General features: G+C 39.3%; 1 protein-coding gene across 4 annotated transcripts; it reads right to left on the bottom strand.

The window, feature by feature from the left end:
- Positions 1–2971: 2971 nt before the first annotated feature.
- Positions 2972–13760, bottom strand: LOC124873809 (trophinin associated protein). 4 transcript variants are annotated; one of them, XM_047374958.1, is made up of 14 exons: positions 13611–13760; positions 13121–13190; positions 12277–12505; positions 11729–12185; positions 11513–11622; positions 11340–11391; positions 7794–7930; positions 7599–7653; positions 7420–7499; positions 7251–7322; positions 5675–5785; positions 5297–5591; positions 5017–5219; positions 2972–3263 (listed from the first exon to the last, which is right to left on the bottom strand). In XM_047374958.1, the coding sequence occupies exons 2-14, from the start codon at positions 13180–13182 to the stop codon at positions 3189–3191; spliced, it is 1938 nt and encodes a 645-aa protein (XP_047230914.1). In that variant the 5' UTR covers positions 13183–13190; positions 13611–13760; the 3' UTR covers positions 2972–3188. The 4 variants fall into 4 exon arrangements, with proteins under 4 accessions (XP_047230914.1, XP_047230775.1, XP_047230844.1 ...); XM_047374819.1 differs by having other exon boundaries at positions 13631–13758; XM_047374888.1 differs by having other exon boundaries at positions 5675–5782; positions 13631–13758.
- Between the last annotated feature and the right edge of the window lie 613 nt (positions 13761–14373).

Below are 14373 nucleotides of genomic sequence, written 5' to 3'. Positions count from 1 at the left end.
GGGACACAAACCACAGTGAAATAATGCATCTCATGATAAGGTTTTTCCTTTTACTGCAGTAATGTGAACAGATGATCCATCTGAAGATGTTCAAGATACCATCCAGTGATGTTTTTTTTTTTATCAAATGTTGACCAGATATAAAAACAAATGAGTAATGAAGACCGACTTTTCATTGAAGGATGTAACAAAACACAAAGTAAAAAAAAAAAAAAGCACACTTAAGGAAAAACTGCCAATTCTGGTCTGTTTGTATTTGGGCTGATGACATCAGAAGCAGCACAAGAATAATTTGGATCAGCTGGTATTAGTACACACTGTGACGGATGAGTGAGTTTTTCATATTTTGACATAGATTCCGATCTACTTGAGGTGCTTGAGAGCTGCAAAGAGTTCAACCCTGAGCGTTTGAGCCAGAGATTAGCCAAGTGGAAAGCAGGGCGTGACAACAACAATAATCATCTTCACCCCTCTGATGTAAATACACTGAATTTATAATAGTGCTTTTCTAGTCATACCGACCACTCAAAGCACCTTACACTGGAGCCACAGTCACCCAATCACAGTTGGTGTCCAGCGTCCTCCTGGCACAAATCAAAGTGCCAAGAAGAAACTGGAATCAAAGCACCACTTTAACCTTGATGGCCCTCACAAATTGCTGTTTAGACTGATGAGGAGAAACCAGAACAGTCTGAAGGACAGGGATCTTGTTTCAGCTGTTGCCGTAGGGCTAAAATGTTAAAGATTGTGGATTGCACGCTTCTGCACGTTTAACCTTAACTCAGATAGCCTCTGCTTCTTTGCCAATTTTCTCCACTTTCCCTAAAAAAACAATCTAAACTCTTAGGGACTATCCTATCTCTGTTATTGCACCTGCAAATGTACAATGTTTAACTTTTAAAAAAAATAGTTTCTCCCAGACTTACAGTAATATCTTTGGCCCACTTATTTACGATTTGTTTCCATGGCTCACCCTTGGTTTCTGTGAATTAAAACTCCAGCCAATAGAGTGCCAGCTGTGGAACTACGTCACTACCTTGGCATTGTGTGGTGGTATGCTAAGCAGTTTTGGCATTTAATACTGATCCCATTGGTGATTTCCACAAATCAAATCTTACTTGTAAAAAAGAAACATATTTCCTTAATAATTGTTTTTCTCCATTTCCAATTTCATCAATTTTCCAATTTATGTCTATGTAAAGCTTACATTTATTTATTCATGCATGCATTCATTAATTTATTCTTTCCTTCACTACTTTTTCAACATCGGGTCATGGAGGTAACATCTGTCTCTCCAAACTGACACTTTCCAGCTCATTCTGGGAATTCCCATGTATTCCCGGGCCAGAGGGGAAATAAAGTCCCTCTAACCTGTTATGTACCTCACCCAGGGTCTCCCCTCTAGTGGGCTGAACCAGGAAAACATCCGAAGGGAGGTGCCCATAAAGGGCATCCTGATCAGATCCTAGAACTACCTGAGTTGACTTTTTTTTTATGCAGAGGAGCAGGGATTCTACCCCTGATACCTCACCCTCATCTCTAAAGCTGAACCCAGCCGCTCTTTGCGTACTTTCAGTTCTGAGTCACATTTATTTGAGATAAACAAATACATGTTTTTCCAAACAAAAACAATTCTAAAATAATAGCTAAATCATTAAAGCACTTAGATTTTTTCCTAGTCGTGAACATAAATTAAACACTTGTGAGTTAATAAACATGTAATCAAGGATGTTTTGCATTCTGAACAATGTGGCAGTCCATCAGGTTTCAGCTCATTTAACTGCCGGTCATTTTCAACATCACCTACACGGTATGTTGTACCGTGACCAAACGTGAGGCTGTATGTTCGCCTCGTCACATGTTCCAGAAAAAGGCTTGAACACTGTCTGACCCATAGGCAAGCTGTTGAACGCAAGACAACTTTCCACGTCATAGAATCCTCTCCTGACTTCGTAAGAGTACAAAGAGAAATTCACTGGACTTCAGCAGAAATCCTTATGGTCACCTCTGGTTCTGGTTTATTAGTCTTGGTCAATAAATTCCACTTGAAATGGAAAACCATGCCGGTTTTATTGTGGTACAGTAGAATATTTTTAAATTAATCTCTGAATCAAGTACTCTAATCTAGAAAATTGTAAGAAAACAAAGGTTATACTGGTCAAATGCTTATAGGTTCAATGGCCTCACAAGGCTCTTTATAACACAAACTGGTCCAAATCATATCCAGAAATATCAATAAAATACAGACTCATAGTCAACAACATAAATTCCAATTCTATTCAAGTGATAAAGACAAATTCAGTTTCAAACACCAATTGTTAAAATGTGAACCTCCTTCTCAGTGGGCATGAGGCAACAGTGGAGAGGAACAACTCCCTTTAGATAGGAAGAAACTTCCTGCAGAACCAGATCACGAGAGGCCATCTGCCGTGCCCAAATGGGTTTGAGAGGACAGAGGAGACAGATTCTTGTCCAGGAATACTCTCCATGTTTAAGAAAAGAAATACATTCTCAATGAACAGGTTATAGTTTGTGTTTAATAAGTTTGTAGCTTTAGTTCTTTATGGTTTAAAAACAGAAAAACATCATATAACATTCAGTTTCTTACATTTTTCCTATTCAAAGTCAAGCCTTTATGACTAGATTGTATGGTCCTGCAGAGAATAGTGAAAGGAGCTGAAAGGGGCATTGGAGTGTCCTTATCCATGTCCAGGATCTGTTTCACTGCAGGCACAGGTCTCCGAACATCATCAGAGGCCCATCAAGCCGTCTGCATAAACTTTCTGAATTGTTGCAATCATGCAAACTATGCCGCAACCTCAAAAACAGAACCAGCAGACTGCTACACAGCGTTAAGAAAACCTAATTTGATTCTTCCTAATTCATGGCCCAAGTTTTCTGCCATGTACGTTTTATTTTCAGCAAACAGTTGAGTCCAAGTGAACACAGCAGAAATAAAACACACATGCTGTAAATCTAACAAATTTATTATACTTTAAAGCCTGTACATCATTTAAATCCACACAAGGATTATTAGTAGCAATGCTAATCATTCTGATATATCAGAACATTAATTAATACAACAGCTTTAAAACACACTGATCGAATGGTCTTCTGTGAATTGAAACGACATAACATGCAGTGGCAGTGTTGCTGAGGTTGGGTTTTCAGTGTTCTTGCAGTGCAAATCATCTCTGCTGCTGTAAAGAACTGAACATGGATGAAGGACCAGAAGAGAGATCATGGTCAATCGGGACAAATCTCTGGAAAACAACAGGAAACATGCTGACATTAATATTTGCATACTTGTTTACAAACAGAGAATTTATCAGCGGCATTTATGCTGAGTTGTGTTTAACAACACTAATCTATTATGACAATACAACCAATCACGTTCAACAGCTGCGACTGGACAAAAGCTACTGAATAACTTGAAAGTTACAAAGTATATATTTGGATGTTTGGATCCTACCAGGGTGGACATTACTCACCTTTTACCAATTATAATCTGGCAAATCAAGCAGCCCACCCGACACCTTTGGTCAGTGGAAGTGGCATCCCCTTACTTTCACTAAAACTTTAATTTGCTTGACATTTTGCCCCCAAAGAAACTTTTATGAAAAGGCATCAAACCTTTCTGTTAAACTTAAATGTGTATAAACTGCACCTACTTGAATTCAACGCTGGAAAAAATGGAGGAGAATGCTATAGGGGTTGAATACATTTAATTAGGACAATTTCTAAATAAAAATCTGTTTGAGTTTGGGGTTTTTTGGTAAAAACAGATTTTACCTGGACTGACAGGGGTTTGGTAATGAAACAAGAGGTAAGTTGCAACACTGATAATTTCTCAGAAGACTCAGAAGATCTGTCCGTTGCGTCCTATCATGAAACAATTAGATTTGCTGATGGACTTATGGGAGCTTGACACATTCATTTTGTGAATCTGGAGATGACTGAAAACAGATGTATACGTTGAGGCATTTTACTTAGAACTATAAAACCCATAAAATCACAGCAAGAGCTGTTTGCATTGAAGACACAAAGTTGAGCTGGTTCCCAGTGTGAACCGTACTCCAGCAGTGACCTTCAGGTTCAATGGAGCGGTTCGCAGCAAAGTGTGAACCGACCAAAATGAGCCATGGTTCCCTATTCAGCAGAAAATGTAATGTTCTTTCCTGGTTGAAGGTGAAGGAGGAGCTGAGCCCATGCAGGGTAACTACACATTTTTTCAAGTCCCAAAATTCCATACCTTTCTACATTTAAAAGGAAAAGTTTCCTGTCTATTTGTGGCTAACTTTTAAAGAATAAATACAAAACTTCACTATGTATTTGCAGAAGATATTCATAACAAGGTCTGGCTTTATATAAAAAACCTAGAAAAACCACAGACAGGGATGAAGAAACAAAGTGAGGAAGTAAGGAAAGCAGGACGAAGGAAATGATGGATTATGGACAAACAAAGTCTAAGGGTTGGATGAATGTAAAGACAGACATTGGATGAAGGATGGACAGACTGCAGTATTGATGCACATAGAGCTGGACAAAGTGATGTATGGATGGAAGAACAGATGTACACAGGCAGACAGACAATGGATGGATGGACGTAGTAAAGGTAAATGGATGACTAGATATCCCTTGTGTCTAGGAACACCTGAAGATCCATTACACAGAACTGTCTCATGGAAATACAGCTGAATACTTTAAGTTAATCAACCCAAAATATGTTTTTTTTTCCTAAAAAGGTCAACTATTAATTTTATTAATAGGCTCAGAGAGTGCCTTATCATTTTATTTATTCTTTTTATTATGTTTTTCCTTTTTTTTTTGTAATATTTATTATTATCACACTTTCTTCTTGTCTGGAGGTTTTTGCATCACATTTATCTGTAAAATCTCAAGAGTTTTCTTTTATGAATTGATTTTTGATTTAAAGACTTTACCAACAAGTCAAAAAAAAAAAAAAAAAAAAAAATGATGAAGATAACCCCTTCCCCCATTCAGTCATATATTCACCGTGGACTCCTCAAAGTGCAAAATGGAAGCCACCGGGTTTCCACAGCAAGACCGAGAGGGGACAGACCAGGAAGCGGCTGGGACAGACACGGAGGTGTAGGTTGCCACCTCCTCATCCATTCGCAGCTCCTCCAGAGGAGGAAAACGTTTCCGTATCATGGCCACTGCAGGATTCAGAGAACAAGCCTTCTGGGTGGTGACGTCTATCACAGAAGGGGGAAAAAAGTGTTAAAATCAGTGGGTGGTATGAATCATTAGAAAAATGAAGGGTCAGTGGTACATTTGTGCAGGTGATGAACGGCAGAGTTGATCTGATGAGTCAGCTCTGATGGGTCGCTGTGTGCAGTTTTGAACTTTCTCTGATCTGATGAAACTGGATCATTCTGGTCCTGCAGCTCTGAGCCTTCCAGGTTCTCAAACCGTGGAGCTCTGATCAACTTTTTACCAGTTGAGAAAAAGATGACAGACTCTCTTGGTGGTGCCTGACGGAAACTCTGGAGGTCCCCCTCCTCATCATCATCATCATCACTGTTGCACCTCTCCGCCTCTGCCTTCTCCTCACTGGGAGGTTTATTCTGAAGGATTGAAATCAAACTAATCAAATTCTTCCATCTAAATACATCAAATGTCTACTTTGAATGTGAATTAATTTTCATACGGTGAAGGCTGGAACTGGGATCTGCTCCGTTTGTTTTGAGGGATCTTTATCCGTCCCAGCTGCGCTCTGTTCGTCTTCTGGATCATCAAATAACCTCTGAACAACCTCCTGCTGACAAACAGATAAACTCTGAGTCTCATGTACTCGGTGCTTATTTAAGATTTAAAAGTAAATCTATAGTTCAATGATTCCACCATATCAAAATCCAGAATAAATATTTCTACATTAATACACACATTCAGCCTATCCAAAGTTTGACAACCAATACATGAAAACATTTGTTTGCATATTTGACTCAGAGGCTGTACAGAAACCATTGCAGGAGCATAAACCCATGTGTTTCAAGACTATAAATTCAAGGATAAAGTTTGCCTATCAAGATCTGCGCTCAATAATTGCACAATAATTCACTGAGTGACTGTCATAACTGTTTATCTTGATCTTTAAAAACAGTCATCCCCTTGACTGTGCCAACACTCTACATTTAACGCAAATAAAATAACCGAGAATTAAGGGAGCTTCCAGCCTATATTGTGCACTAGCATTGTAAAAGTATTCAATCTTTTTTTTCTTTTACATTTTCAAAAGCTTTGGAGTGTAAAAGCAAAATCAGTATACTGTTAGTTTTAAGGGTTGTTGCTTATGCCCTTGGTTAATATTCCTATTGAGTCCAGTTTACAGAGAGTGCCGACGTAAAGCGGGCATTACTAGTATGGTTCCTAACCAAAGAAGAAAAACTGCAAGCGCACACAGATTCAGCAGTCACTTGGAGGGGGCACTGAGGGAAAATGCTGCTGCTATTTCTGTACAAAATACCCAAAGTTTGGTCCTGAAAAACGAAATGTAAATCTGTAATTTACCCCTGAATGGAATGCGGTTAAATGACGCTAGGGTGAGCTAGGATCAGTTCACATTTGGAATATAAAATAAATAAATAAAAAACAGCATAGTTCAGTTCAAAATTGTGGAAAACGTGAGCTCCACTCATATACAAAAGTGGTTCAAAGCATGAAATATTGTTTTATAATCTAACTCTGCTCCAATCTTCAACAGCTTTCTCCCTGAGCTGTCTGCAGTGTTCCTTGGTCTTCATGATGCCGTTTGTTTACCGATGTTCTCTCATTAGCGATCAAATGCTTTTCACCCAGATATTTGTGTAAAAGGATTATCAAAATCACGTTCCCTCCACAACTATGCACTTCTTCGTGTCACATAAAATCCCAGTAGAATACAACAGATTTTGCGATGAGACAAAACGTAAAAAGGTTGAAGGGGTATGGGTACCAGCAAGACGATGAACGAATGGAGTAAGGTGTCTTGTTGTGCAACAGTATACAGCTGGGCCTTTTAACATTGATGTCTAGTTAAATGACTTGCTGCTGAAGCCTAAAAAGTGAATTAGAAGAATGGTGGTATAGTCTGATGGGGCTTCATCTGATAAGAGCGGTGGCTGCTTCTTAGTTTACTGCTTTTATTAGCCTATTCTTTAATTTAAGGAAACATTTGCATCAACCTGTAGTGAAACAGACTGCTGTAGCAGCTCCCATACATAAAAATAAATTTGACTATGTCCTACCTCCTGACGTGGCTGAATGTTGCTTTTGCAGCTTCTGTGTCCAAGGGTGCCGTATGACGACTGATGCCACTTCTGAAAACATAAGCAGCAGCAAAGTGAGACAAAGCTGCATCAAACACAAGGTGCCAATCGTATTGAAACCATGAGATGTATGTGTGTGTGTACAGACCATAGCAGACATAGGCTGATGTTTGGTGTCGCGGATTCTCTGTGGAGTCCATTTTGTTTGTGCCGTCTCTTTCAGCGCCGCTGCGGGGGGGGGGGGCAAAAAACAGATCACGTCAGGCTTAACAGATCAAACAGATAAGGTTACATTAGCTGTTTGAAGATAACGATGCTGCATCTTACCCACTGGACGACAGGTCGACTCCGCACATCTTTTCTTAACAGGCACTCTCTGAGCCTAAAACCGGGAACAAACATTAAATGACATAGTTATTAGAAATAAATGAGGCAAGTTAACTAAATGACAAAGAATCAGCTGTTAAAAGACAACAGAAACGTGAATGAGCAGCATTGACATGAGGTTTATTGTGTTCCTACAGTGTAGATTGAAGTGCCTCTGCCTGATGGACACACTGAATTTCTGGGTGTGGCACCCATAGTCCCTGCAGCCTTAACGCCCTCGTTCTGAAGGATACTTTGCAGAGCAGCGGCGTCTGGTGAGAACCTCATCGGTCCTGTCAACAACAAAAAAAAGACAGGAACAAAATGCTTACTCAGCTGGAAGCCATACATATACAGAGCCTGGTAAAGTCATTACCTTAAACTTCAGTGTATTTTACTGGGATTTTATGTGATAGACCAGAACAGGTGAAGCATAGATGTGAAGCAGAGGGAAAATAAGAGATGGTTTTCATGTTGTTTTGCAAATACAAATCTGAAGTCAGATTGGACTAAGAGGGTCAGTAAACATCAATTTAGATCTGGACTTTGACTGGGCCATTACAACACACAAGTGCTATTTGATCTAAACTATTCCGTTGCAGCTCTGGTTGCATGTTTAGGATTGCTCTCCTCCTCAAAGGCAACCCTCCAACCAACTTTTAAGGCCTTTAACAGGTTTTCTGACAGGACTGCTCCCATCTTAGCCTCAATTCTAATCAGACTCCCACTCACTGAAGAAGAAAAGCATTCCCACAGCATGATGCTGCCCTCACCATGTGTCTCCACTGGGATTGTGTGTTCTGGCTAATGTACTTGGTTATTTTTGGTAAAAAAAAAAAAAAAAGAAACATTTCACTTTACAATCATGCACCAATTTGTCACATAAACATCCAAGATACATTGAAGTTTGTGATTTTAATGTGATCAGTTAATGAAGAAGGAATAAAGCTAACAAAGACTGAGTGAGATTTTTTAGCAACTCGACCTGAATTAATATGTATTCCAAAGTATTATGATTGTCTGGCTGTATGGAGGTAAGTTTAAGAACAGTGTGCTGTTTGGGTCCACTGTCTACCATTGAAACAAGCTAATTCTACATGTGCAGTGGAAAAGAAAAAGCAAACTGCAATTACGAGAACTGAATTTGTCAAGTTAAGGTGCAAACAAATCTGTTTGCCTGAAATAGAAGTGCGTTTTACATAAATATAGAACTTTGAGAACTTTAAATGCTTGATTTTGAGTCAACCCAATACGAGTTTAATTAAGACATTCCTGTTTCGGAAAGCTTTTAACTGCTAAATATTACTATTTTACTTTAGTGTAGTTTTATTCTTCAATTGTAGCACTCTGAGATTCCTTGGAATGAAAAGTGCATTATAAATTAAATATATTATTATTATTTGTTCAGTCACCAAGCTTCTTCTCAACCCCTGGCTTAGTCAAAAGAAGGAACAAGCTCTAGTTATTCTCCTCTTTTAGAGAATGAATAATCTTGTCGTTTCCAGGTTGAAAACCAACCCGAAGTTCACAAAACCACACACCACAGAAACATCAATGTACAGGTCCTTCTCAAAAAATTAGCATATTGTGATAAAGTTAATTATTTTCCATAATGTCATGATGAAAATGTAACATTCATATATTTTAGATTCATTGCACACTAACTGAAATATTTCAGGTCTTTTATTGTCTTAATACGGATGATTTTGGCATACAGCTCATGAAAACCCAAAATTCCTATCTCACAAAATTAGCATATCATTAAAAGGGTCTCTAAACGAGCTATGAACCTAATCATCTGAATCAACGAGTTAACTCTAAACACCTGCAAAAGATTCCTGAGGCCTTTAAAACTCCCAGCCTGGTTCATCACTCAAAACCCCAATCATGGGTAAGACTGCCGACCTGACTGCTGTCCAGAAGGCCACTATTGACACCCTCAAGCAAGAGGGTAAGACACAGAAAGATATTTCTGAACGAATAGGCTGTTCCCAGAGTGCTGTATCAAGGCACCTCAGTGGAAAGTCTGTGGGAAGGAAAAAGTGTGGCAGAAAACGCTGCACAACGAGAAGAGGTGACCGGACCCTGAGGAAGATTGTGGAGAAGGGCCGATTCCAGACCTTGGGGGACCTGCGGAAGCAGTGGACTGAGTCTGGAGTAGAAACATCCAGAGCCACCGTGCACAGGCGTGTGCAGGAAATGGGCTACAGGTGCCGCATTCCCCAGGTCAAGCCACTTTTGAACCAGAAACAGCGGCAGAAGCGCCTGACCTGGGCTACAGAGAAGCAGCACTGGACTGTTGCTCAGTGGTCCAAAGTACTTTTTTCGGATGAAAGCAAATTCTGCATGTCATTCGGAAATCAAGGTGCCAGAGTCTGGAGGAAGACTGGGGAGAAGGAAATGCCAAAATGCCAGAAGTCCAGTGTCAAGTACCCACAGTCAGTGATGGTCTGGGGTGCCGTGTCAGCTGCTGGTGTTGGTCCACTGTGTTTTATCAAGGGCAGGGTCAATGCAGCTAGCTATCAGGAGATTTTGGAGCACTTCATGCTTCCATCTGCTGAAAAGCTTTATGGAGATGAAGATTTCATTTTTCAGCACGACCTGGCACCTGCTCACAGTGCCAAAACCACTGGTAAATGGTTTACTGACCATGGTATCACTGTGCTCAATTGGCCTGCCAACTCTCCTGACCTGAACCCCATAGAGAATCTGTGGGATATTGTGAAGAGAACGTTGAGAGACTCAAGACCCAACACTCTGGATGAGCTAAAGGCCGCTATCGAAGCATCCTGGGCCTCCATAAGACCTCAGCAGTGCCAGCAGTAATTTCTGCAAAAGGATTCCCGACCAAGTATTGAGTGCATAACTGTACATGATTATTTGAAGGTTGACGTTTTTTGTATTAAAAACACTTTTCTTTTATTGGTTGGATGAAATATGCTAATTTTGTGAGATAGGAATTTTGGGTTTTCATGAGCTGTATGCCAAAATCATCCATATTAAGACAATAAAAGACCTGAAATATTTCAGTTAGTGTGCAATGAATCTAAAATATATGAATGTTAAATTTTCATCATTACATTATGGAAAATAATGAACTTTATCACAATATGCAAATTTTTTGAGAAGGACCTGTATTTATTTACTTAAGATGAAGCCAAATCTTGGAAGTTTGGTGGCAGTTTCCCCGCTGCACAACTCTCAAATCACATGTCCTCCCCTTCATTGTGCAGCCTTAACTTAATATTTGTGTAGTAAATATATATTCTTTATTGGTCTTAGTCTTTTTCTAAATTCCCAAGAAACTGAATTATAAGTTTTTAGTAGGTGGAGTCTATAATCATCAAAATTACCAGAAATACAGACCTGATATTTCACCCTTTTCCTTATGTATCCACAAATTATGAGTTTCACTTTTTGAATTGAATGACCAAAACAAATTAACTCTTTTAAATTGTATTCTAATTGACTAGGTTGTTCCGGTATAGTCTCTGTACAAGCACCTCCAAATATAAGACTAGAGTACAGACTACATATAGTCTGTTCAATTTAGATGGAGAATCAATATTGTTGCACTTCAAAACTACGTTTTGTGCAATCTGGACAACAAGAAGAGACTCCAGGGCTTATTTAAATATTACACACAAAAAAAATACTGTATTGCTTCAAAATTTGAATCATGCTGTCTTCTTCAGTGCTGACCTGCAGTGGGCCCATCTTTTTGTTGACTCTTCATAATGGACACTCGCTGAGGCTGCAAAAAGGAAAATTCGTAAAAACGTGCAACCCCAAAGATTCCTGAGCACTAATAACAGAAATCAGTAGGAAATATTCATAACTAGGATCAAAGACCCTGAGGTAAAAAGCCAACTCACTAGATAGTTGTATGGTTTTGAGTGTTTTGGAGTAAGCTGACTTGCATGGCCCATGACCTCGTTCCGGAGGATACTCAGCAAAGCCACATGGTCTGTTTGGAAGTTCTCCCCTTCACCAGAAATGAAAAGCAATAATTTCACACAATTAACATAATTTTAAGAAAAAAAAAAAAAAAAAAAAGTAATTTAAAAAGACAAAAAAAAAAAAGCACTCACCATTTAAAAGTTTTAAACGACTGGTCTGTGTTGTCAGTAATGCCGTCTGATCGGCAAGTGAAGTCTTGGAGGGCTCTTTGCCAGCAAGCAGGTTAGAACTGACCTCTGGACGAAGATGAGCCCAGGCAGCGGACATACTTACATTCCGAGTCACTGTGTTACCAGAAGTGGACAAAAGATTATTCAAAGGGGCCGAAGTCTTTAATTTCGGACTGGGCTGCCCTGATATTCCATCGGATTTTCCTAAATCTTTGAGTGAATCCCTGCTGTTTTTTAGGACATCTCGATGTTTATTGGGTCTTGCTTTGCATGCACTGTGGTCAGACTGATTAGCATGAATCCTTGATTGAGGGACTGTTAAAGGTTCACGGTTTTCAACTGCCCTCTTTGTGCTTTTTGTCTGTGAGAAGTTAAACGGTATGGGCCGGGTGCATGGCTTCTTCTTCTTTGCTTTACCCTGCAAGAGAAAAAGGGCAACTATTAAAGAGTTTAAAAACAATGAAATTAAAGAAAACATGTTCACCGGTTTGTGGAAGGGAGAAACTTACAGCTAAAGGCTTCTCTTCCCACTTGTGGCAGTGCTTGAATTCAGAGGAGGCCTGAAGTTTAAGGGACTTTGCGAGCACTGGAAGCCGGCTCCCACTTGGTTGCAAAGGTGGCTTTCGACCGGATTCTGCAGGATCTTTGTTCTCACCAGCTTTGTTTGAAAGGTGTAGTGAAGACATAACTTTGGAAAGCTTTGGCTCTGCTTGTTTTATGTTGTAGTCATTCTTCATTCTGTGTGGTGACAGAATTGTTGAACTAAAATGTTACACTTTTCTTTATTTTTTTCACAACAATAATCAGAAACATTTGGTGTGCATTTATATTGACTGTTTGAAGAGCAATCTTCAAGTCTTGCTGCTGATCCTCAGTTGGGCTTTGACTGAGCCGCACATGAATATCCTTTGTTCTAAACTATTCCATTGCAGCTCTAGCTGTATGATTAGGGCTGTTGTTCAGGTTTTCTCCCATGATTGCCGTGTATTTATCCCCAGCAACTCTGCCCAGGGTCCCTGCTCCTGCTCAAAAATAGCAAGAAAGTGATGCTGCTAATATGTTCCACAGTAGGAATGGTGCCTTCAGGTGCTGCCAAACATGGAGTTTTTCATGAAGGCTGAAATGTTGCTGCCATAGGACAAAATCACCTTCTTTCAAATGTTTGTTGACATAAATACATAAGGTAACTCCTCTTACAAAGCTAGTACAAGTTCTCAGGTCACCACTAGCTTTCTGTTGCTAATTTCTTGTGATGCATAATCATATGAATCACAAGGAGGCACTGTATTTTGATAAGTCACATACAAATGGTAGAGGGTAAAAAGTGAATGAGTGATTATTTAAATAATTTACCTTCGAAATTCACTGCGAATTTTATTCTGACTTTGCTGATGAAGGACTGAAGAGGAGTTCATGATGCTGACTGAGGGAGAACGAAAATTTCAAGATCAGAGCAAATAAATAAGAAAGAAATGGGACAATAAAACCTTTGAGCAGCCAAACATAAATCCACGAACAAACATACAAATAGTGAGAATAAAATTGACAGTGCTTAACAAGAAAAAAATGCATCTAATATCGTCAAAATGTAAATGTATTAAGAAAAACAACAAACGTCGCTGATCAGGCTGTAAATAAAGTAATACACGCGAAAGGAAAAAAACAAAACATCAGCAAACAAAGGATTTAGCTTTAACGCAAACAGAACGCTACGTTTAAAACACGTTACCAACGACCGAAGGCTAACTGTTGCTTATTTCAGACACTTTTAAAAGACATAAAATCATGTATCACTCATTTCAAAAGTTAAATTGACTATACCAAAAGCGCTTTATTTGCTTACTCCAATTTTGTTTGGTTTACCAGACGTTTTGTGCTGATTTAAAGTTCCTTCGTCCAGTTCTTTCTTGCCATAAAAAAAGGGCCTGTCAACTTCCTGGACCTTCAACAGTTTTGAAAAAGCGCGCTTCGCCATTGGCTAAAAGCTTACCCCATATCGACCAATGAGCATACGTAATTTGTCGCCCAAAACAAAGGGCAACCAATAAGCATCGGATCTTTACAAACAGCTCCATGGTAACGACGCGAAAGGTTGTTATACCACGTGACTGGTTTATTTCCCGCGATACCCGCGCTCCCTGCTCCCCATATTCCCCGCACCACGATAGATAGATAGATAGATAGATAGATAGATAGATAGATAGATAGATAGATAGATAGATAGATAGATAGATAGATAGATAGATAGATAGATAGATAGATAGATAGATAGATAGATAGATAGATAGATAGATAGATAGATAGATAGATAGATAGATAGATAGATAGATAGATAGATAGATAGATAGATAGATAGATAGCACAACTTGTTATTCTGTCAACATGTCAACATTGAGTCTATCAACAGAACAACTGTTTTGTCATACACCCCGCAAATTTGGTCTTTATGCAGGATTGGAAGAAGAAAGCATTAGGAAGTCCTGTTCACAACCAGCCAATTGCATGGGGACTTACAACATATGGAAGAAGGTGCACTGTTTAGGTGAGATTCCTAATACACATATTTCCATTACACACACAATAACACATCCTGGTGGCAGCATCAT

This window comes from Girardinichthys multiradiatus, chromosome 1 (assembly GCF_021462225.1).
Source record: "Girardinichthys multiradiatus isolate DD_20200921_A chromosome 1, DD_fGirMul_XY1, whole genome shotgun sequence".
In the NCBI taxonomy this organism is placed as follows: Eukaryota; Metazoa; Chordata; class Actinopteri; order Cyprinodontiformes; family Goodeidae; genus Girardinichthys; species Girardinichthys multiradiatus.
The sequence above is the reverse complement of the archived record's forward strand: the minus strand, read 5'-3'. Positions and strand labels throughout refer to the sequence as shown.

What these genes read in the sequence shown, in the direction of transcription:
- LOC124873809 (XM_047374819.1), bottom strand. Translation starts at nt 13,742, where the DNA reads ATGGCGAAGCGCGCTTTTTCAAAACTGTTGAAGGTCCAGGAAGTTGAC. An exon ending in GGGAAGAGAAGCCTTTAGCT is followed by an intron (nt 12,186 to 12,276) that starts GTAAGTTTCTCC and finishes TTTCTCTTGCAG; the next exon opens with GGTAAAGCAAAGAAGAAGAA. An exon ending in AAAAGATGGGCCCACTGCAG is followed by an intron (nt 7,931 to 11,339) that starts GTCAGCACTGAA and finishes TGTTGTTGACAG; the next exon opens with GACCGATGAGGTTCTCACCA.